This window comes from Corythoichthys intestinalis, chromosome 3 (genome assembly GCF_030265065.1).
Source record: "Corythoichthys intestinalis isolate RoL2023-P3 chromosome 3, ASM3026506v1, whole genome shotgun sequence".
NCBI classification, from domain to species: Eukaryota; Metazoa; Chordata; class Actinopteri; order Syngnathiformes; family Syngnathidae; genus Corythoichthys; species Corythoichthys intestinalis.
Window position 1 is genome coordinate 50,160,614 of NC_080397.1, and position 24,771 is coordinate 50,185,384.

A 24,771-nucleotide genomic window follows, 5' to 3' on the forward strand; every position below is an offset into this window, starting at 1 on the left:
TAATGCCAGCAATATGAAGCAATTATCAGAGAATCCCAAGATTTGGAAAAATAAGGTCCTAATGAAACCTTTTTTTCAGATTTGTGAAAAGAAATGTCAAACTGAATATGTGTAATAAGCGCTTTGTTTTTCTCATGGAACCTGCAGATGCATGTGTTGACTTGCATCCATCATTTTTTTTTTTTCAAAAAGAAATGTCAAAATTCTGAATTAGTCTTAAAATCATGAAATTTTAGGTGTGTCAAATGTGATACATTTGGCAATATAGGGTTAAGCGACGTCTGTAAACGGGGGTTTCCAGAGTAAAACGGACAAATTAAAAATAGTTCGGGGGCTTAATGCGCCTTGAATCTGCTATGGCAGCATATAGACATATTGTTCTATCAACAACATTTCTTTTGGCTTAGAATACAGCAGTTTATTTTAAAGAGGGGTGCAAGAGCAGAAACTGCTTTTTCAGTCTTGTCTGTTTTCCGTCATAGACAAATTGTAATAAGGAAATTCAAACCATGTCAAATAATTTGCCAATTTCTTATGGCATCTAATACAAACACCTATGGCATAAGAGGGAACCGAACCAATGTGGGATCCAGCTGAATAGGGGCCGAAGAGGATGGGAAGAGCGACACAATCCCCAGGGCATGAAACTTTCTTATTGTTGCTATTTGCCGCAGCTCTCCTAGAAAATTTGAAACATTTTTTATGGTAGGAACATGAACTTCATAATGGTATTGAGGGGACACAGGGCGCGGGGACAATCAATAGGGGGCCTATCTCTGTCAAAGCTGACCAAGTGGAAACACAAAGAGCTTTTTACGTTGAAAATTCTTGTGAATAAATGCGTAATTCCCTGAATTCTTTATAGATATGGACGTAAAACTGTCTCGATTCTTGGTTGAAAGGAAAAAAAAAAAAACTGGCAGTTAGTATTTCTTTTAAGTAAATATGTCGAATGTGCTGCTCATCTTTAAGTCACTGTGGCGCGGCCTTACCACAAAAAATAGCTTTTTACAAGGAAATTCTTGTGAATAAATGCTTAAATCCCTGAATTCTTAATAGATATGGGCATAAAACACTCGGTTCTTGGTTAAACGCAAAAAAAAAAAACCCGGCAGTTTGTCATGTGCGCTCATGTGCTAGCTAGTATATTGCATCAGGCTTCCGTCACAAAGTCTGTTCTGTCATGTGCCACCATATTGCATCACACTCATGCATCACAAAGGTTTCAATCATAAGAACTGCGCGCTCCTTAATATATCACAAAGAACAACTGAGAACAGTATATAAGGCACAAACAAATAGCATTCGGTGTGAGGTCGTCAGCGTTCCAGCATACACTAGCATGTCAACTGTCCATTACCGGTTGACCTGATTGTTTCCTTTGCCTGTCAACATTAATAAAGTCCTGTGTCTGCGATACGCAGCTGGTTCCTCCGTCCCCTTCGTGACGCAGTTAGCATTTATTTTAACGTAATTATGTCAAATGTGCTGCTGGTCTTTAAGTCACTATGGTGCCGCCTTACCACAACAAAGAGCTTTTTATGTTGAAATTCTCGTGAATAAATGCTTAAATCCCTGAATTCTTTATAGATGTGGACGTAAAACAGTCTCGATTCTTGGTTGAAAGCAAAAAAAAAAACAAAAAAAAAAACTGGCAGTTAGCATTTATCTTAAGTAAATATGTCGAATGTGCTGCTCATCTTTAAGTCACTATGGCGCCGCCTTACCACAACAAAGAGCTTTTTATGTTGAAATTCTCGTGAATAAATGCTTAAATCCCTGAATTCTTTATAGATATGGACGTAAAACAGTCTCGATTCTTGGTTGAAAGCAAAAAACAAAAAAAAAAAAAAAAAAACTGGCAGTTAGCATTTATCTTAAGTAAATATGTCGAATGTGCTGCTCATCTTTAAGTCACTATGGCGCCGCCTTACCACAACAAAGAGCTTTTTATGTTGAAATTCTCGTGAATAAATGCTTAAATCCCTGAATTCTTTATAGATATGGACACAAAACAGCCTTGATCCTTTGTTAAAAGAGCAAAGAACCGGGCAGTTAGCATTTATTTTACGTAAATATTGCGAATTGCGATGCCAATGTCGCAGCGGCTAATTTCTCCCATTGATTTTTTTCACAACATTTCAAAATTCATGCATGGTCCGAAAAATATAATAATTACCTTGAATCCTCGAACAAATCACTCCTGAGACAATCCTTCCTGTTTGTATGCGGTACAGCTTTCGTACTTTTATCTAGCATGTGTCGCAGTGACCGACTGCGAATAACTGATTGTGGGACTGGCCCCCTGCTTGAAGGCGTTGCGCAGTGGCTGGCCAAATTGACCCATCGATACAATTATGAAGTCTATGGTAGGGATGTCAAACTCAAATTCAAAAGGTTCGAGGCTACTTTATATGTACTGAAGGGTAGATTTGTGTATTGTCACAGCGGCTTAAAAAGTGTGACAAAGTTACATGCCAAATTCAATATTTAATTACAGAATGACTGCAGTTATACATGTTCTCCCCTCTCTCTGCATACAGTAATAATGTTGACCCTTTCCATGTTAGAAAAAAAAAACTCAAGCAAAGCTAACCTTACTCTTATTAATACGAGCAATCCCAAATTTGGAATGAAATATGTCAGTGGTATTTGTTGATTAAAAAAAATGTTTGCCTCAAGCTACTGTATCTGTGAAATCAACATTTAAACCACACCCGCCCTGCCATGTAGTAGTTAGACTGAGGGGTGAACGTGGCTAGAATTTGTTGCCGTAACTCCCTGACATAAAGGTTGCTACGGAGCCAGAAATTTTTGTCTTCTTTTTCATTTGGCCTTTTCCATCAGGGGTTGCTACAGGTATATAGGCCCTACTCACCTACGTCACAAAATGACATGTCGCTGTATCCGGCCGCCATATTGTCCGTATTTTTTAGACCTATTCTCATTGTTTTCAATTAGTCGTGCAAGTTATAGAGCAATTCATGGAAGCCCCGGTGTTATCTGACACTGTAAACTCATTGGATGCGTTGCATAAAAGGCGTTATGTGGAAAAGCTTCAGTTTATCCATTCGCCAGATCCATATTTGATGCCTAAATCGATGTTTTTCGACCCGCTGTCTTCGCCGTCTTTGCCTGACATCTGCTATCCTGATATTTACAACTATCTTGTCCACACAAAATCAGCCTATTCTCAAGAAAGTTTGAAAAACTTTAAGAGCTTGGAGGCTTATAAATACTTCGTTGCTGGTTGGGTGAAACAGGTCCTCGTCCACGAAAATTCGGCAGGAATCTATCTTGTGCTCGGGAAGGTGAGTTACGAAATTTTCAATTCAAAATCTTGTGTTCTTGCTAACATCCACTGTCAAGTCTAATGTATTTCATGTCATTTGTCAATGGAGCTAGGGCTTTTAATGTTTATATGGTTTAGCGATAGCACTCTCACTACATACATATATAATATGTAATAAATATGAAGTGCGATAGCACTACTCCAGATTGTCCCTAGTTGAATTTATTTTTTGGCTTTTGACCTCAATAGTGAAATTGTAATTGATTGTATGACAACTGTCTTATTATCCCCTTATAATTATATATTTTCAGGTAGTTCATTCACAACGTCTGAGTGTATGTTGCATTGATCTTAATTGTGGTTGTCAGCCCAAAACCCTCTAAATATATATTAAATGCATCTTACCAGATATAAAATGACTACTACATAATCTGTTGTAGTCGTTTGGAGCCCAGTTTTCTCGTCGAATTGCAGCAGTCCATCTCGCTCTCCTCTCTGGGTCTCTCAGAATACGGTAAAACTTCAAGTCTCTCCGTCTATCTTCTCTGTTTTTGCAACCGACCGCCACACACACGACTTCACCATTTTGATTATTAATATTAACGAGCAGAAAAACACGTCATAATAGGAGGAATTTACGAAGCGCTAATGCATTAACATGACGAGTAGACGGACAACATGGCGCGGGGGCGTGGCTGTGACGTCACGTGAGTAGGGTCTATAGGTACAAACCTCCTAAAACCACTGATATGCAAAGAAAACACCCATGCACAAACACACAAAAAACAGATTTTACACGTGCATTAGGCTACTGCATTACACATACTGTCATAAGACATACATGAGAAAATAATTTTCATTCAAAATTGTTTTTTTTTTTTTTTTAATGATTTGCAAAATAACAGCATCTAAATGCAAAACCTCAATTTCAACAACTAAGAACATAGGATATACATGAAAATTGAAGGTAATGTAAACATTTTTTTTAATAATAAGGATATACTGTAAGTACCACACATGAGCAAAAATAAGTGCAAATGACTTACATTTTTGAAGATCACACAGCCATTGACTTTTTTTTTGTTTTTTTTTTAATTACTGTATAAGGAAAGCCTAACATAAATGAACAAAAATAAGTCACATTAACATGGAAGATGTATTGAGCTTCCCTATCAGAGCAAATAAAATAAAAGTAGGCCTCTTCGACTCTTTTGTTTCTCTTAACGATCTGATCAATTTTCTGCCGCATTGCCTTTTTTTTTAATCAATTAATTCAACAAACTTGTTCTTCTTTGTCCAATTTTGCTGTTCCAGAAAGCATTTGCATATGAACTAATCGGAGCTAACTATCCATGCTTATCACATGTCAGTCTGTCAGCCAAATGAATGGACAACTGAGTCCAGTGGTGGCATCGACTCAACTTATCAGTGAGTAGTCAGACTCAAACTGCTGCAGCTTGGAGAGCTCTGTAGAATAAATAGACAAGTTTCCGAGGTACTTCCGCTTTACTTCCTTATGTCTGCAAGCAACTACTGTTTTAGAATTTCCAAACAACAGTGGAGCTGGAGTAACATTACTCATCAAAATCCCTTATAAAAGACACTTTGGAAATACCGCATCCATCTGCCATCATCACTACAGGGTAGGACAACATATCATATTTTCGGGATCAAAGCACCGTTCCAGCCCTGAATCTTTTACCAGAATGGTGTTCCGGGCCGTTCCGGCCCACTTTCACCCCTAGTTAGACTGTAAAACAAACATTCACTCAAGCTCAGTTTGCTACACTGATTTTCTTGCGCATTGTTCATGTCAGATACATTCTGGTATTCAATTCTTTCTGTGTCTCTCCACATTGCTGAACAGATAAGCTGCCTCTCATTTGTCTTAAAAGCTTCCCTTTTTCATTGCTTGTTTTGTTATTTGCGAGAACGGGAAGAGTACATTTGGTTGAGGAGAGTGGGAATATGGCTGCGAATGACCATAACATTTGGGTTGGTATAGAGGACCAAATGGGGCAGAATGAAATGTACAAATAAATCTTTAAATAAATACTTACATGTATCATTAAATAATTAAAATCGCAATTAAATAAAAGTGTAATTAAAGGTGTCATTAATTCATTGAATTACCACCTGCCAGTTGTTAACTGGGATAGGCTCCAGCACCCCGTGACCCTCATGAGGATAGGCAGTCCATAAGATGAATGAATGAATGAATTATTTCATAAAAACAAGTTTCAGCACTTAATGAATTTTATCTGTCAAACTCACCCATCAAAGTCAGGGGGCGGGACTAATGCTCATCTAAGTACAGTAATCGATTGCTGTCGTTTGAAGTCTTTCAAATCAAGGCTGCAATTTAACTTTCTCGGGAGTTGGTTATATTTGGAGATATTTTAAACCTTGTTGACCGTGGACGCAGAACCTGCTGACCAAGAATGTAGTGTGCAAAACAGAGTTCATTCAAGTTGTTGGCGTAATTTTAGCTGTTCGTTGAACATCATGATGTCAGTTTTTTCCTGTCACTGACACCCTTGCAAACGAATCCTCACCGTGGTCAGTCTGAAAATGTCGGCAAGCAAAACAGCAGACAGCATCCTTTTTGACTGAATATTCCAGGCAGGAATATTTATAATAATACGTTGAAAATGAACATTTTTTGTTCCCCTCATTTTTTAGGGGAATTCTTTTTAGGACAGCTACGCTTTTGGCCAAGATAGGTGTCCATTGAATATGGTACGCCCAGTGGTGGTTTCAGCCTCCAGCGGGTTGGGCTATGCGCCACTGGCCCCCGCTTAATCTCCATGTGTGCATAGCACCCCCTGCTATGAGTGACTTCCAGCTCCCCTGCTTGGAGCAAAAAACCATGAGCACCCCGGTATATACAGTATACAGTATATAGTTATATATAGTATATAGATGGTGGTGTAATAGGTGGTGTAATGCCACGAAGAATTGAGGCAGTTCTGAAGGCAAAAGGGGGTCCAACTCGTTACTAGCATGGTGTACCTAATAAAGTGGCTGGTAAGTATATATACATATATTAGGGCTGTAAAAATTATCGCGTTAACAGGCGGTAATTAATTTTTTTAATTAATCGTTAAAATATTTGACGCAATTAACGCACATGCATCAAACAGATTAAGATGACAGCAGTGTAATGTCCGCTTGTTACTTGTTTTTTGGTGTTTGGCGCCCTCTGCTGGCGCTTGGGTCCAAATGATTTTATGGGCTTCAGCACAATGAGTGAGCACGGTGTAACTGACATCAACAATGGTGAGCTACTAGTTTATTTTTTGATTGAAATTTTTACAAATTTTAATAAAACGAAAACATTAAGAGGGGTTTTAATATAAAATTTCTATAACTTGTACGAACATTTATCTTTTAAAAACTACAAGTCTTTCTATCCATGGATCGCTTTAAGAGAATGTTAATAATGTTAATGCCATCTTGTTGATTTATTGTCTTAATAAACAAATGCATTACTTATGTACCGTATGTTGAATGTATGTATCCGTCTTGTGTCTTATCTTTCCACTCCAACAATAATTTACAGAAAAATATGGCATATTTTATAGATGGTTTGAATTGCGATTAATCACGATTAATTAATTTTTAAGCTGTAATTAACTCGATTAAAAATTGTAATCGTTTGACAGCCCTAATATATATACAGTATATATGTATATATATATATGTATATGTATATATATATGTATATGTATATACGGTAATTAATTTTTTAAATTAATCACGTTAAAATATTTGTTGCAATTAACTCACATGTCCCGCTCAGACAGTATTCTGCCTTTTGGTAAGTTTTACAGCAAGGCTTTTTGTGCTGTCTAACAGCGAACTCTTGTGATCGCTTTGCGACATGGTTTTTTGTTGTCTTGCCAGTTCAATATGGCTGCACGACGTCTCGGGCTGACGCCTACGTTGTAATGTTTTGCTTATATGATCCTTGGACAAGATTTGTCCTTAAGCATGGTTGTTGTAAATAATGTACATATTATGTTAGTAAGCGAAATGTATATTTTTTGTATGAGACGCTTTTTGTTTATATTTAGTGAACCTGTATAGCGTGCTAAGCTAACGTTGTTGCTAATGCAATGCTTGTGTACTTTTTTCTGTAGTTTTACGACAGCCTAAAGAGGACAATGGTTTGAGGCCATTTTATTAATAAATCAGATGAAAAAGGAAGAAGTCTGATTATTATGACGTCGTTCACTAGCTGTCTAGCTTTGGAAAAAGTAGACGCTTCAGAGTGAGGACAGCATAGACAGATTTAAATGACAGTAGAGTGAAATGCCCACTACAGTCCTTATGTACCGTATGTTGAATGTATATATCCATCTTGTGTCTTATCTTTCCATTCCAACAATTTATTTTACAGAATATAAATATAATTTACAGAAAAATATGGCATATTTTATAGATGGTTTGAATTGCGATTAATTGCGATTAATTACGATTAATTAATTTTAAGCTGTAATTAACTCGATTAAAAATTTTAATCGTTTGACAGCCCTAATATATATATATATATATATATATATATATATATATATATATATATATATATATATATATATATATATAATGTGTGTGTGTGTGTGTATCACGGGCAATTGCTCTCATACTGCAATGGGATACATTATGTATGAATATTCAATTGACTTTAGATTTTTGTTGGAAAATTAAGTTCTGAGACCACCACTTGCAGACTGGACAACTATTACGGAGTAAGCTACCAGTGACGTGTGCTGCCGTCTGGATCCATCCATCCATCCAATCAGGAAAGGGGGAGAGAGTGCCGGAGCTAGAGTAGAGAGAGGGAGTCTACTTGGCACAATGCACTGAGTGTGACAGTGTGATTTTAGAGGCTCCGAAGGAGGATTTCACATTCTGTGTGTGGGGGATAAAAGGAGCAACCTGGACATTGTCTTGTTTTTCCACACCTTGTCAAGCCTGTACAAGTCCCCTCAAGGATATTTTCGTCTTCCCCACCCCGGCCCTCCTGAAACCCATTCCCCTTGATTGGCTGCACTTATCCCCACAGCCGACCTGGGCTCGGGCCGTGGGGCTGCTCGGCGCGCTTTGGCTGAGATTTGCAACCCGAAATGAGCGCTCAGACAGCAGACGCCGTTATTGGGGCTCGGTGGTCCCCAACGCCGTGGCGGAGCTATAAGGGCTGGATGTTCTCCTTGTGGCTGACTCTGGTCGGACTGGCGGTGGGTTCGGGGGACCCGTGGTTGTCCGCCGAGGCATGCCCGTCCTCCTGCATCTGCAGCAACTCCAGAATCTCCTGCGTGGACCCGGAGAAGGGCATTAGCGCCTTCCCCATCCTGCAGAGCGAAGCGGAGATGGAGAACATCACAGACATGTGAGGTTCATTTTCTCTTTCGAATCCATACGCGGCTCCGCTTCTGACGTCTGATGCCCATAAAACACACATCTGTATTTATGACCAACATTTAATCACGCATTAAACATGTTTAGAAGCATAAATACGACACTAATAAAGGTATACAACGAGGATCCATGCATTGCATAACAGTCTCACGTCCTTATTTAACGCCTTTTCATTTAGGGGCAGCAATGGCATGTCTACATCAGTTTTGAAGATTGGGATTTGCACGTTTTCACAATTCTTCATGAGGTTTAGTCCAATTTCTCTTAACGTTCCCCCCAAAGTATTAGGTTTATTGAAGCCCCTAGATTGCTCATTGAATTGATTTTGAGCGTGGCTGATGGCGACCAGTACAGGGTGTACACCCATTTTGCATAATTAATCTGAGATGAGTTTAAACTCACCCGCAAACCTAATGAGGACAAGAAAATGGCTAAATTTAATTTAGATATAACTACTTTATTCATATAAATTCTCAGGACTCAAGCCACTCAGTGTGTGCTGCCTAAATATTCGCAGAGACTGTGGATGATTGACTATTTGGGAAGCCCATTCACCAGTAGAGCAGAGACAAACAGCCTTTGACTTTGACAAGAAGAAAAACAATACTGTTGCAATGTTTATCTTGATCAGGAACAAGTGAGCATTATTCAAAAATGATAAAACTGTAAGACAAACATCATAAAACATTATGTAAACTTGTGAAAGTGTGTAAAGTGGAGATGGGTGCTGTTATCTACTTGGCAACAGATAGTCTTGTCAGTGATCATCCGTCAGAGATAAATGCTGAATCTTTTTTACAGCAAGGCCTATTGGGCAAGTTCTTGCATGGTAGAGTTTGATTTATGGTGATTAATTTGATTTGTTTATTTAACCCATTGCATCGGGACGGTATTAGGGACATAACACTACCAACTTTTCAGGATGCTCAAATTGTCCCCACCAATTTTTAAGCAACCTTATTTGCACTTTGCATGTTGTAAGGATAGAATTGAGCCTGCGATTATTATGTGAATTATTTTTATTAAGTTCAGACGTACATTTACCCCTTTTCACCTGCTGAATGTGCCGGTACACATTTCCCCCCTCAAATGCACGTTTGATCAATTGGCTGACGACATTTATTTAAAATGTATTTGGCGGAAAATACTCAGGTGACTTGAAGTTCCGCTCTGAGACCCCCAATTTGGCCAAATTTCAAAATTGTTCTATTTGCATATGTGATACATAATTGAAAAGCTTAAAATCTCAAATTTCTGGGGGAAGAAACATTTTGAAAGGGAGGGCATTTTTTAAAAAAATGTTTTTTTACCCCTAAACTCTAACTCAAGGTGAGAGCATGAGAGAGCATAATTAAAGACGCCATGATTTGATGATGACGAGATATTATCGCAGCCAGATTTTTGGGGGGTGGTTTATGGGTGAAACATGGTAATATAACAAGGGTCACGATGCAAAAATCGCAGACATTGAGTGGTTGAGATTTTCTTTTTCATATATTTACCCTTCAACGTTTTTTTTTTTTTTAATTTAATTTTTCTTTGTTTGGATCGATTATTTATCATCTAAAATATTGGGGAAAATGCGACAGTAACAAAAAAAATACAATTGAGCGATAGTTTTGAGGTAGATATCCGTGACTTATTTACAGACACTGTTTTTACATGGTGATAGAATTTGTTAAAAGTTTAAAATATGCGAGTGAATAATTTTTTAAAGTCGTTTTTTTTTTTAAACTAAATATTAAACATCAATTAATGATTCTAAGCTAAAAATAACAGACATTTCTAATAATATAATTACGTACCTTCTTTTTAAGGCTGGGTCGAAACAAAAGCGGTTGCGCGACATCTGTAAACGGGAGTCTCCAGGGTAAAATGGACAAATTAAAAATAGTTAGGGGGGGCTTAATGCACCATGAATCTGCTATAGACATATTTCTCTATCAAACACAACAGTTCTTTTGGCTTAAAATACAGCAGTTTATTTTAAAGAGGGGTGCAAGACCAGAAACTGCTTTTACAGCCTTGTCTGTCTTTTCCGCCATTTATATATTTTCAACGCTATTTATTTAAAAATAATATTTTTATTTGCAACCTATGCAAAAAAAAATATATATGTTTTTGTTAGATAATCATACATTAATCATAATTGAGGTAAAGTTTTCATATTTTTTTTTAGTTTGCCTGTGCTCGTGGACAGAAGCAGTATTTTAGCTGAGGGAAGGCTCCATTTTTTTAATTGATTTTTTTTGTTATACGCTAAGATGTTTTTTCAGTTATTATTTAGACAGAAAATGTTGAGTGGTATTAAGACAAATGTTTTGCATTCCTGGATAGTGAACAGATTATAAACAAGTTTGTATTTATTGTATATGTTAATAAAATTTATGTATCCAGACATTTATTCTGAAAGTTTTTTTTAAAGGTTTCTTTTAGAACTTTTTGAAAACAAATGTTTGAATCGGTGTATCACCTGATCCGATACACGTGAAAGTAAGTATAAATCAAGACAGATTTATTTAGAATTGATCATTTAGCCTATCAATTAATTAGGTTCATATTCATGAGAAATGTAGCCTTTACGTCCGTTCACCCAATCTGGTTGGTCTTATTAATGTCCTGTCCCCAGCAAAAAAGTGGACATGCAGGTTATGCTGTTATATCGTCCCTACCAATGTTGAGACCAAATCTACGCCCAGCCATTCTCAATTACTTTTTTTCTGTTATGCCCCCCCCTCGGAAGACGTAAACCTTTCGCGCCCCTCTAGTATCGTTTGTCTATAAAATGATTGTTATCAGTACACGTCTGCATAACATTGTGTCCTTTTTCAATATTAAAGGAAAAACGTAATATAGTTAGACTTAGAATAAAGTCTAACTTTATTAACGATGTTTTGTTTGCAACAGAAAAGACTTAAAGCGAACCAATTTGCCTGAATTAAAAAAGAAAAAAAAAAAAGTCCCATCCAAACTGTAAAAATACACACAAAGTACATTTTTGACAATTTGATACTCAAAAATAAAACTTAGTAAAATCAATAAAAAATAATTAAACTGATTCGCAACATTCACTCATGAGGACATTATGCCAAACAATTTGACCGAAAAAACAAGATATAATAGAACAAAAACGACTGTGTCATTGGACAGAGGGACAGTTTTATTTTCGCTGCAGGCAGTATCTGCTGCTTTGGTATGATGTGGGGTTATTTTCAGAGGTGGGTAGCAGTGTTGTTTATCTTACTTTAAAAAAAGTAATTAATTACAGTTACAAATTACTTCTCCCAAAAAGTAATTGCGTTAGTAACTCAGTTACCTGAATGTAAGGCTACGTTCATACTACAGGTCTTAATGCACAAATCCGATTTTTTGTCATATCCGTTTTTTTGGCGTGCCCGTTCCGACTGCCTTTGTCCATTGAGACCATTCAAGTATTACGCATGCGCACTAATTCGGAGTCCGACACTCACTGAGCAAGAAGACCCGCATGCGCATAAGCATCAAAATAAATGACACACGTCATCCGCCATTCCAGGGATATTATATTTTGCTTTTCAAAAAGAGGGCACAAATAACAGACATAAATAATCCCAGTTAAGGCCTATAGTCAAAGTTTATATAGATCGATAGCATGCACGCACTTTCCGTGCATGTCACACACACATACGGGCAGTTTGCCCCGACTCTCGGCCTTGAAGGCAATGTTAAAATATTGCTCACATAAAGCAGAGAGAAAACCGATTATTCTCAGGTTTATCCTCAACCCATTTTAATTTTTTATGACTGTTGTCAAGCCCTGCCATTCCCCAAAAAGCCGTGTTCACTGCAAGCTAGGCGCTAATAATGCACAGCTGCACCGCTACCTTAGCGTCTCTCTCGCTATTTGATGACGTAATTGCTGCATGAATTCCGATTTGAGAGACTGGACAGTACAGACCGCCGCGACAGTCTGGAAAAATGTGGCCCAGATCGGATTTGAACCGCATTAGAAAGTGACCCAGATCGGATTTGAAATGGTCCAGTTCTATGCGACTTGTCACGTTCAGACCGTCAAGTTAATGCCTCACCCGAGTCGGAACATGAAAAAATCGGATTCGTGCATTAAGACCTGTAGTATAAACGTAGCCTAAGAGTAATTAGTTACTTGGCAAAGTAACTGGTGATAATTTTCACGTTTTTTTTTTTTTTCTCAAAACAGGCCACACAATGTGAAGTTTAAAGGGTTTTTGGGACAATTGGCCCTAGCCCAATTCTTTACCCTGAACTTAACTAGCCACAGGGGTATTGCGGATATTGCGATAACTAGATAGTAACCTATGCTATATTTGGAAGTCATTTAATGTTGTGAATCAACCGTTAAAGTTGTTAAAATTGCTCCCGTTATTGCATTAGTTCTGTCTACTTTCGATGTGTAAGTTTTAAAACTTTCATCATTTAAAGATGGATTTAAGTCAAGATTTTGCCGATTTAGGAGCATTTTAGATAAAAAGTTACTTAGATTCGCTATGAAGGTTCTCTACAACAGAGTCTTCCTGAAAACCGCTTTAAGATGGCGCTGTTTACTAACGCATTTAGTTCTTTATACATGTTGCTAATGCCGCCGTGTCTGTCATTTGCATCTAGTTCTAGATATATGTGATATCTACTGTAGCATCATGTGGGCGTAGTTCGTAGGCTATCGGCTACAGTCAGATATTATTGGAGCCACCTAGCATCGCGTTTGCAGCGGCGTCACAACTCCCTTACCTCCTCACCACTCCTGCTCTGCTCTCCCGTCTCCGTGAGTTTGTCTCAGACTTTTCTTGCATCATTCAACCAACATAGTAACGCCTAGTAATGGACGCCTTTCCCGCCTCAGTAACTGTAACAGCGTTGCCAATATGAGAAAAGTAATTCATTAGATTACTCACTACTGAAAAAAAAAAAAAACACCGTTATATTCTAACGCTGTGATTAAAACCACCGGTGGGTAGTAACGCGTTACATGTACTCCATTACATGTACTTCGTTACATTTACTTGAGTAACTTTTTGAGAAAAATGTACTTCTCAGAGTAGTTTTACGAAGCTATACGTTTTACTTTTAGTTGAGAAGATTTGTGAAAAAAAACAAAAAAAAAACGCTACCCTTACTTCGTTACTATGGGGTACACAAGAGTCGTTACATTTTTCCTCTTTATTCTACACATTAGAGTTTTTTTTGTTTTTTTTTTGCTAGCAATGCTATTGCCAAGAGTAGCGCTACTAATTTCACCAATGAGACATCGCAACAATAATCACATGACTCCATTACACCAATCAGACGCAAGCTTGCTGTTCTATGATCACGCAAGCCTGTTCAATCACGTGTCCTTAAAGCACCATATTAAATGATGTATTTGACATAGAGTGCTGCCCTCAACATGAATCGAAAGCGCGGAATTAAAACTCTCTACCAGTTTTTATTTTGCAATGATTGACCAGGAAAACTGGAGATATGATCCTTTTAATTTCATAATAGTAACTATGAAGAAAATACAGTATTCACTATTCAAACTAGGAACTATTTTCTCCACTAGATGGCAGTGCACGCATGCTCTCTGGACGAATAATGCTTCATTACTGTTTCGTTTCCCTCTTTATTTCAATTATTATTAATTTTTTAAATTTCTTTGGCTTAATGTGGTTAAGTAATGGGTTATTGTACAGTATCCTTATAACAACAGTTCATATACATAAGAAAAAAAAAATACCATAGTTTAAAAAAAGCTAAATCAAACAAAAGTAAGCAGTTACTGAGATGTTACTCATTACTTGAGTATTCTTTTCAGTGGATAGTTTTTTAGTTGTACTTGAGTACATTTTTTGGATGACTACTTTTACACGAGTAATATTGTTTTGAAGTAACGCTACCCTTACTTGAGTACAGTACTTGCTTGAGTAAAATTTTTGACGGCTCTACCCACCTCTGATTAAATGTTCTTCCTCGGTAGGTCAAGTACCACAGCATCCCTCAATTTTTTTTTACCTCATTTAACATTACGACAGAGTAAGTCAGGGGTCGGGAACCAATGGATCGTGAGCCAGATATGGCTCTTTTGACAGCGGCATCTGGCTTACAGACAAATCTTCAATTATTAAAAAAAAAAAAAAAAAAAAATCGTTATGTAATAGGAAGGGCGCTAGGACCTCAAGGAAAACCTGGCGGGCGTAAGGGCCACACGGGGCCCCACAAGCGTTAAAAAGAGCAACCAGTAAGGGGCGCTCACATTTTTTCCATTTGGCAAGCCGGTGATCAGGCGACATTCAGGACAGGTGCGGCAGTGGATAACGTCTGAAAAGTTTGATGATGCGTGAGGCTGTCGGTTGAAATAATAGCTATGCATCTGTAGCGTGGTGCAGACAGAGATTAAATGCTTCAGTCTGTTGCTACACATTTAATTTTGTTTTATTTCCATTTTTCTTGTACAGCTGAAACAAAAAAAAAAGTCTGTCTTGCACTGCTGCACACAGATGGCTCATTTCTTATTAGCTCTGAAATGCGAATTCTTATGTCATTATATTAATAAACAAATACACGTTTTTGTGACAAAACATTTAACTTCTGCATGTTAGACACTACGAGCATTCACACGTTGTCTGCTCGCCATTACGAACACATCTGTAGTCATAAATAAACATTCTTAACGATTAACATATTTCTGAACTATATTAACACAGACACATCACAATCATCCTAAAATAAAGCAATCCGCTAATATACAAAAATTATACTCTTTCTCTCACCTGAAACAAGAAAAAAAATACTGTACTAGTCCGTCTCGCATTTCTGCAAAGACCCCTCATTTCTTATTCGCTCTAAAATGCGAACATATATTGCCCATGCACGCCAAGAAGCGAACGCTGCTCCCTGCTGGTTTACCGTAAGTACAACAGTCTTTTCAGACTGAAATTTGTGCATATATTTTCCACAAACACAACGAAATAAGATGAAACATTTTAAACATTGGGTGAATCTATGTGTGAACACAACAAAATATTAAAATCACTATTTTAATAGTGTTTAATTATAGTTAGTTATTTTATTAAGGTAAATTATTATTATTTATATGTTATTAAAAAGAATTTAGAGACTTATTGTACTTTAAAAGGGTTGAAATTACGTAAAATGCACATATTACTTGTATTTTTAGTTTTAAACGTATGAGCAAATTCAACATACACAATAAATAGAAACCTATTAATAATCTCTTAACTGTTAACTGAATGCAAAAAAATAAACATTTGTCTTTAGACCACTCAACATTGTCTGTCTAAATTAATAAATATAACTGAGAAAAACTCATAACGTTAACAGCAGAAAACACATACAGGACATTTCTCTTTAAGCAGCTTCCCATTCGAGATTTGCAGGTTAGCATGTTCACACAGTTTAATGTTGCGCTAACTCTGATGCAAGTCGGACTTTTAGTAGCAAAATTAGTGATGTGTCCACAACACTGATGTCTTTTACATTCCTTACAGTACCCAGATAGCAGACTGACATTGAATAAACATTGATTTTCCATCAAAATCATTAGTATGGTTGACATCGAAATTTTCGATGTCAAGTGACGTTGAAGCAATGTTGTTGTATGGTATGGAAGGTTGTAACGGTACATGTATTTGTATTGAACCGTTTCGGTACATGGTGCTCGGTTCGGAATGGAGGCGTACCGAACGAGTGTCTGACATAATCTAACCCTTACTTTTCGAGGTTGTAAATCGATCGGGTTACAGTTGCTTTGTGTATATTATATTTACTCCGTCTTCTCCACTATAATGAGGACCAACACGGACAGTAGGACAGTATAACCCAGAAATGTCAACGGCGCGACAACGTGGCCGCCGCAAGAACGCAGTGAAACGCCAATCAAAAGTCAATCAGCCAATGCACACCAGTCGCAGTGCGGCCGCGTGTTAGACGCGTCCCAGAAGCGGCTCAACAAGACGCACGTGAAAAGAACTGCAGAGTTTATTATTTGACGCGAGACGCGACGCTCCTGCGTCAATACTACTACTGGTAGCAAGGATCGGGCAGACCGGAAGTCACTCGTGTTAAAATACGGTGGATCCGGGCGATTTTCAAACTAATATGCAATCGTAACCCACTTTTTGAGTCCATCAGATCTCTTGAGTGGTAGATCGGGGCACAATTAACTTGTCTTTGTTGATTTACAGCTGTCTTCTCTGCTATGATAATAACAAACACGGCCCCGTGTTCAATACAAAACCCTCCTACCACAACAAAAAAGTAGGAACTAATATTCACATAGGAACTAAAGTTATGCAAAATAAAATATACAATACAAATGAATACTACATCACATTTGTAAAATATAAACACATAATAAAATAAATAATAGCCAATTTAAATAAAAAAAATTGAAATTAGCAAAACACCTGTCACTAGATAATAAGAATAATACACAGATCCTGCTTACACTATTAAATTGATTAATGTCTGTGTGGCGCTTTAACTTGAGAAAATCCACCAATAAAGCTTTTGAAAACCGTTCATAAGAAGAAAAAAAAGATTCATTGAGGCATTTCATTTGTAAAATACATGTTAAAATCTTTATCATTGGGATTGCTTTTCTCTTTAGCACAGGGCTTTTTCTTTCAGAAAGAAAGAAAGCTGACCAATACGCAGGGTCTGAAAGGCAAATTGTTGTTGAATTATCTTTAAATACCCGCTACTTTTTTAGCAGAATTCTAGCTTTGGATAGGCTAATGTTCCTATTGTTGAAAGCACAAATGTGTATAATAAACAACTAGCACATTTATATTTTGCATTTTGTTTTCTTACTGTACCGAAAATGAACCGAACCGTGACCTCAAAACCAAGGTACGTACCGAACCAAGATTTTTGTGTACCGTTACACCCCTAATGGTATGTCAGGCGATGGTTGGGTTAACATTGTTTTATAGTTGATGAACTAATGTTGACAAATAGTTGATTTATGATTGACCGGGAAATATGATTGAAAAGTCATTGAATTATGGATGAGCGGGCGTTTTGGTCGAAAACATAACATTGATTCAGCGTTGTTCAAATATTGTTAATAATTGAAATAACGTTTAGGTTTTGTAAGGATTTCAACGTTGAAACAACATTAATTGAGGGTGCAAAAGTGACGTTGATTCAACGATTTAAGATCGACAGCGGAATCTTTTCAACGTCTGTCTGATATCCGGATAGCTGCTGCTGGCCGAAAAAAACGTCTAATATCCCTCATTTTCAAAGGGGTCGGAGGAGGTGGCATGTTGTCGACATGTTGTAGTTTTGTCAGGGCTGTGTGGGTGTGCGTGTGTGTGTGTGTGTGGGGGGGGTCATATCATCAGCCAATCAAACGTGCATATGAGGTTAAATAAAATAACATAGGTCCGGCACATTCAGCAAGTGAAAAGGGGTAAATGCAGGGGTGAAAGTGCCGGAAGTTCTTGCCGGAACTCCCCCACGTGAAGGTCGCCACGGAGCGAGAATTTTTTTTTTTTGGGGGGGGGGGGGGGGGGGTCAAAACTACTGAAATGCAAAGAAAACCTTTTTGGTCAGTTATTTCTATAACACATACATAAACTGATTTTCAATCAAAATTGTATTTATTTTTTTGGTATTTTTTCAATGATTTACAAAATAAAACTGCTATAACAACTCCTAATTTTTAATTCCCCTCATTTCCTCACATACTAAATGCCAAATTTCAATTTTAAATGAATAAGTAGCCTAACATAAATGAAAAAATACTGTATAAGTCCAAAGTGCACATTGACAGCTAAGATGACCCCAACAGAGCAAATAAAACTAAATATGATAAATAAGCCACTTTAACTCTTTCCTTGCTCTTAAAGATTTGATCCATTTTCTGTTGCATTGCCCTTTTTTTTTTTTTTTTTTTTTTTTTTTTTTGCTGTTTCAGAAAACGTGCACATTTGAACCAATCAGAGCTAACTATCGCTGCTGATCACATGTCAGTATGTCAGCCAATTGAACGGATAAATGAGTCCAGGCAATTTATTTTGCTGCGTGCATTCGCACATTGACGTGACTCATCAACGTCAGACTCAGAAAACTGCAGCAGCTGGGGAAACCTCCATGCCGTCTGTGGAATAAAGTAAATAATAAATATTGGTGGAAATAGATTATGCTACACAAGCGCTTCTTGTTAACACTTGTGTATGTAAATCTGATGTTGTTAGATTGTTTTCTTCTTGGAGATGCAATGCACGTGTGGCAGCTTAGCTTTTTTTTTTTTTTTTTTTTTTTTTTTTTTTACATCGTGTTTTGACAGTTGCTGTCATATTTTCGGAATCAAAGCACATTGTACCGGAACAGCATTGCGGCCATGAATCTTATACCGGAACTGCGTTCTGGCCCTGAATCTTATACCGGAACTGCGTTCCTGACCGTTCTGGTCCTCTTTCACCCCTGGGTAAATGTAAATCTGAAAATAATGTAAATGTATCACTTAATAATCGTAGGGTCAATTCTATCCTTAAAACATAAAAAAGACAATCTAAATTACCTACATAACTGAACATTATACAATACAAATAAGGTTGCCTGAAAGTTGGTGGGGACAATTTGAGGATCCTGAAAAGTTAAGAGTGTTATGTCCCTAACGTCCCTATGGAAACCTACAACCTTGCTTGCGTACCACTCTTGAGAGGTCAAAATTCTGGAGTGTGCCATCATATCTACAAAAGTGTTCCCAAACATTTTAAACCATTCCACACCCTCAAAATGTCAGCAGAGTTGAGGCACACCATCACACTTGCACACAAACCAACAACAATAGATTTATGCAAGAATATAGCCAGTCTCACTTGATGTAAAATGTTTTAAATGTGTAACAGTCAGTTTAGTCGATGTTTAGTAGGCTTGTTAAAGCCCATTAGAATGAGTTGTATTTTCAATGTTATTACATGCTATCCAGATGCCCTAGTGAGTATATAAAAGGGACAAGGACACTTATTTTCTTTATGTTCTGACATTGATCCTTACAGAGTGTTCCCTAGTGTCAACAGTAAGAGGTTGTTTATGGGGCTGTAGTCAATTGTAGCAAAAAAAAAAAGCCTCCTCGAGGAGCCCCTTTGCGGAGGGACATGCTTTTCTTTGTATGCATGCGCGCGTCTGTCCTCCCTACATTCATTTTTACACTTTGACTGCTAATTATACGCCCTTTATCAGAGGCGCTTTGTCTCGCTCGGAAATATTTGCTTGCCGGAACAAATGAGGCAGCTGCCTGACACACTGTTTGTATTTTCCGACAGTTACATCGCCAACCAGAGTGGCTTCTCGTCCATCAGTGACAAAGACCTGCACTACTACAAGAATCTCAGGAACTTGTGAGTCTATGGCAGCAGTGTCGTGGATAATGCTGATATGCTGAATGCATCGGGTTCACCTACAGTGATCATTAATTAGAGCATCTGCCTTTCAGTTGTGAGGTCAGGGGTTTGAATTTTCGTGTATGGAGTTTGAATGTTCTCTCTGTGCTTCTGTGGGTGTTTTATTATTTTTCATTAAACTCACAGCACAATTAACCCTTCCTTGCCTAATGTATCACATTTGATACTTAGATTTTCATGATTTTGAGATTCATGATTTTGAGACTAATTCAGAATTTTGAAATATCTTTCCTCAAAAAAAAAAAAAATAAATAATAATGGATGCAAGTCAACTCATGCATCTGCAGGTTCCATGAGGAAAAAAAAAAAAAAAAAAAAACAGGATTTACAGTGGCGCCTCCAGAAATTTTTCATAGGGGTGGCCAGATGGGGCCACTTAAAATCTTGGGGTGGCAGACCAAAACTAACAGCCATAATTTCAGGTTTTCATTATATTATTGCAGTAAAAAGGTCAGGGGAAAACTATCAGAAAGACTTAAGGACACAGCTATTGATATATTTTGGTGTATTGTGTAATATTTGATGTTACTAATGAATTAATGTGCATAGTCCATAGCTGTCCAGTCAACATTTTGAGTTCCACAACAATTCTGTTTTATTGTGTTATGTATATATTAGGCATAAGGTGTACATTTAACTAGGGCTGTCAAACAATCAAACGATTAATCACAGCTTTAAAATTAATTAATCGTAATTAATCGCAATTCAAACCATCTCTAAAATATGTCATATTTTACTGTAAATTATTGTTGGAATGGAAAGATAAGATGAGACGGATATATACATTCAACATACTGTACATACAGTAAGTACTGTATTTGTTTATTATAACAATAAATCCACAAGATGGCATTAGCATTATTAACATTCTTTCTGTGAAATGGATCCACGAATAGAAAGACTTGTAATTCTTAAAGGATAAATGTGAGTTTGTAAATTGTGACTAAATATTGCCATCTAGTGTATTTGTTGAGCTTTCAGTAAATGATACTGTAGCGACTTAACTGTTCTGCCCAAATGCATGATGGGAAGTGGTGCAACAATGACTGTGTGTGGTGGCTGCAAATGCTTCTCTGCGTTGGGTACACTACAGAGTATTAAGAAAAAGATCAACTCCTGTCGTTCTTGCCCACGTCGCTTCCCACAATATTTATAGTTGCTGTGGGAGAGATGACAACGCTTTTGCCAATTAAAAGCACGGCCCCAATGAATGGTTGTATCTACTCCACTCTGCCTCTTATCTCTGTATATAAGTAAAAGCGCCATTGTAGGCTGTTTGCGGCAAAGCGTGAATGAGTCGTACCGCGAATGCGTTAATTGCGATAAATATTTTCATGTGATTAATTAAAAAAAATTCATTACCGCCCGTTAACGCGATAAATTTGACAGCCCTACATTTAACAAAACAAAATAAATGCATTCATTTGGGATGAAATGCATAACTGATGCTACAACAATCTAACGATATACTGGCAAGCAGGGTGGCCCGTGGGGAGGCCAACCAATTTATAGGGGGGGGCCGTGGCCACCCCTGGCCACCCCCTGGTGGCGCCACTGGATTTAGCAAGGGTTATTATAGATATTAGAGCGCTTCTTACACTTTTTTTTTTTTTTTCCTTTTTACAAATTTGAAAAAAAGGTTAAATTAAGACCTTAGTTTTCAAATTTTGTGATTCTCTGACAATTGCTTCATATCAGGAATTAAAGGGTTTAGGTACAAATTTAACCTCAACAATGTTTGACCACAACCCGAAGTGTGGTGATTGTAATACAGTTAGGCTTTAGTTAGATACTGTGTACAGTGGTACCTCTACATATGAATTAAATTTGTTCTAGGTCCTGGTTTGTGTCTCAAAATGGTCGTACAGTACAGGCCACAGGTTTGGACACACCGTCTCATAGTTTGCGTTTTCTTTATTTTCATGACTATTTGCATTGTAAATTCTCACTGAATGTAATAAAACTAATGAATAAACATGTTGTATTATGTGCTTAGTAAAAAAAAAAAAAGGTGAAATAACTAGAAACATGTAGAGGGGTATGAAAAAGTATCTTAACCCTTTTAGAATTTCTCACATTTCTGCATAAAATCACCATCAAATGTGATCTGATCTTTGTCAAAATCACACAGATGAAAATACAGTGTCTGCTTTAACTGAAACCACCCAAACATTTATAGGTTTTCATATTTTAATGAGGATAGCATGCAAATTATGACAGAAGGGGGAAAAGAAGTAAATGAACCCTCTGCCTAAGGAGACCTAAAGAGCAGTTGAAACCAATTTTTACCAAACATTTTAAGTCAGGTGTGTGCCCAATCACTGATGAGTGGTTTAAAGCTGGCCTGCCCACTATAACACACACACCTGGTAAGAATTGTCTTGATGAGAAGCAAACTTCAGCAGTTTTGTAGAGAAGAATGGGCCACGATTAGTCCTGATCGATGTGCCAGACTGATCTGCAGCTACAGGAAGCATCTGGTTGAAGTTATTGCTGCCAAAGGGGGGGAAATATTAAATGTGACGGTTCACTTACTTATTTTCCCCCATTCTGTCATTGTTTGAATGCTATCCTCATTAAAATATGTAAACTTATAAATGTTTAGTTGGTTTTAGTTAAAGCAGAGACTGTTTTTTCATCTGTGTGATTTGGACAAAGATCAGATCACATTTGATGGTGATTTTATGCAGAAATGCGAACAATTCCAAAAGGTTCAGATACTTTTTCACACCGCTTTAAAATATTCTAGTATCATTAAAGTAGCCACCCTTAACTCTACTTTTTTCCACACTCGTGCCATTCTCTTGATGAGTTTCAAGAGGAAGTCACCTAAAATGGTTTTTGACTTCACAGGTATGCCTTTTCAGGGTTGATTAGTGGAATTTATTGCTTTATCAATAGTGTTGGGACCTTCATTTGTATTGGATTAAATGAGGTGTGTCCAAACATTGGCTTGTACTGTATGTCGCATGGGATTTTCCCATAAGAATACATTATAATTCAATTAATTCATTCCACAGCCAAAAAAAACCTATGCTAAATCCTAAATAAATACCGCTGTAATAGTTACAAATAGCAGTTACATATAGCAAAACAAATCAATAGGAAATACAAATCGGAATAATAATAATATAGATAATAACAACATACCAAATCACGCAAATCACGCGAGCGAGCAACAAAGCAATGGGCAGTCACAATGCAAAGACACAAACAAGAAATGAACTAAAACGCTAAACAAACTGAAACCCTAACAAATTTTATGTTTACTGTGTGTCCTAGAACGGTGACCAACAGTAGACTGACATACGTCTCCAAGCTGGCCTTTCAGAACAACATCAAATTACAGTATTTGTAAGTAAAAACAAATACAAACTAAACAGTCCCTCAGAATTATACAAATATTTTTCTATTTTACTGTCAATATTTTAATGATATTTTCATTTTCAAGCAAAATAATGGAGTGAACGCAAAGTCTTATTGTAATTGCTCTTTCTGAATTTTCAAATACCATCATTTGATTGGCAGGAATCTGAAAGATAACAACTTGTCATCACTATCCTGGACCATATTCCGGCACCTCAACCTCTCTTACATGTGAGTTGACTCATGCCTTTGAGCATAACGGGTGTACATATATTAAGGGTTGACTAGTCTTTAGATCAGGGGTCCCCAAACTACGGCCCGCCTCCACATTTGGTCCAGCCCCCTGAACAATTTTTTTTGTTTTGTTTTTGTTTTTACTTGTGTTATCTATTTCCTGGCTTTTTCTGTGAAGAACCCAGAGAGGTTTATTTGGTTATTATCTTTTTAATTAATAGTGTTTGCTCCATACCCCTTTCCAGCCTTGTGGAGGTGAAACAATTTTGTCCCTGGTGTCTTTGGACAGCTCTTTGGTCTTGACCATGTTACAAGTTTGAGTCTTACTGATTGTATGGGGTGGACAGGTGTTTTTATGCTGCTATCGACCTCAAGCAAGTGCATCTGATTCAGGATAATACATGGAGTGGAGGTGGACTTTTAAAAGGCAGACTAACAGGTCTTTCAGGGTCAGAATTCTAGCTGATAGATAAGTGTTGTAGTACTTATTTGCAGCTGTATCACACAAATAAATTGTTAAAAAAAACCTATGCATTGTGATTTCTAGATTTTTCTTTTTGGATTCTCTCTCTCAGTGGACATGCACCTACGATGAAAATTTCAGACTCCTCCATAATTTCTAAGTGGGAGAACTTGCAAATTAGCAGGGTGTTCAAACGCTTATTTTTTTCACCGTAGAATGCCCTTAGATGAGAAAGTTAATGCTCATTTTCCTTAGTATGTCCTTGTTTAACCTGCACAAGAACCACCCAACAACAACAAAAAACACTTTTCTAGTCTAGCTCGCTCTCACCGCCCTTGAGTAAGTAAGTGCGTGTGTGTGTGTGTGCGTGCATGCGTATGTAGGATCCTGACAGGAAACCCTCTCCACTGCTCCTGTGAGAACATGTGGATCAAACTGTGGCTGTTAGAGGAGGCGGACACGCAGGAGCTGCGCTGTGTCGAGGACGGTGGAGGACGCATCCTGCTGTCCAGACTCAAACTCCCTAATTGCGGTGAGCGCACACACACATTATCTCCTTTAGTGCT

The 24,771-nt window shown here is 37.5% G+C and overlaps 1 protein-coding gene across 1 annotated transcript in view; it reads left to right on the forward strand.

Annotated features, from left to right (window-relative positions):
* Positions 1–24,771, forward strand: part of ntrk2a (neurotrophic tyrosine kinase, receptor, type 2a) — a 281,961-nt gene that overhangs the window by 15,565 nt on the left and 241,625 nt on the right. The window contains exons 2-6 of the mRNA XM_057830849.1: positions 8,025–8,684; positions 20,005–20,079; positions 23,425–23,496; positions 23,671–23,739; positions 24,589–24,737. Of these exons, the coding sequence (XP_057686832.1) occupies positions 8,422–8,684; positions 20,005–20,079; positions 23,425–23,496; positions 23,671–23,739; positions 24,589–24,737 (628 nt within the window). The 5' untranslated portion in view covers positions 8,025–8,421. The remainder of the gene's footprint in view (positions 1–8,024; positions 8,685–20,004; positions 20,080–23,424; positions 23,497–23,670; positions 23,740–24,588; positions 24,738–24,771) is intronic.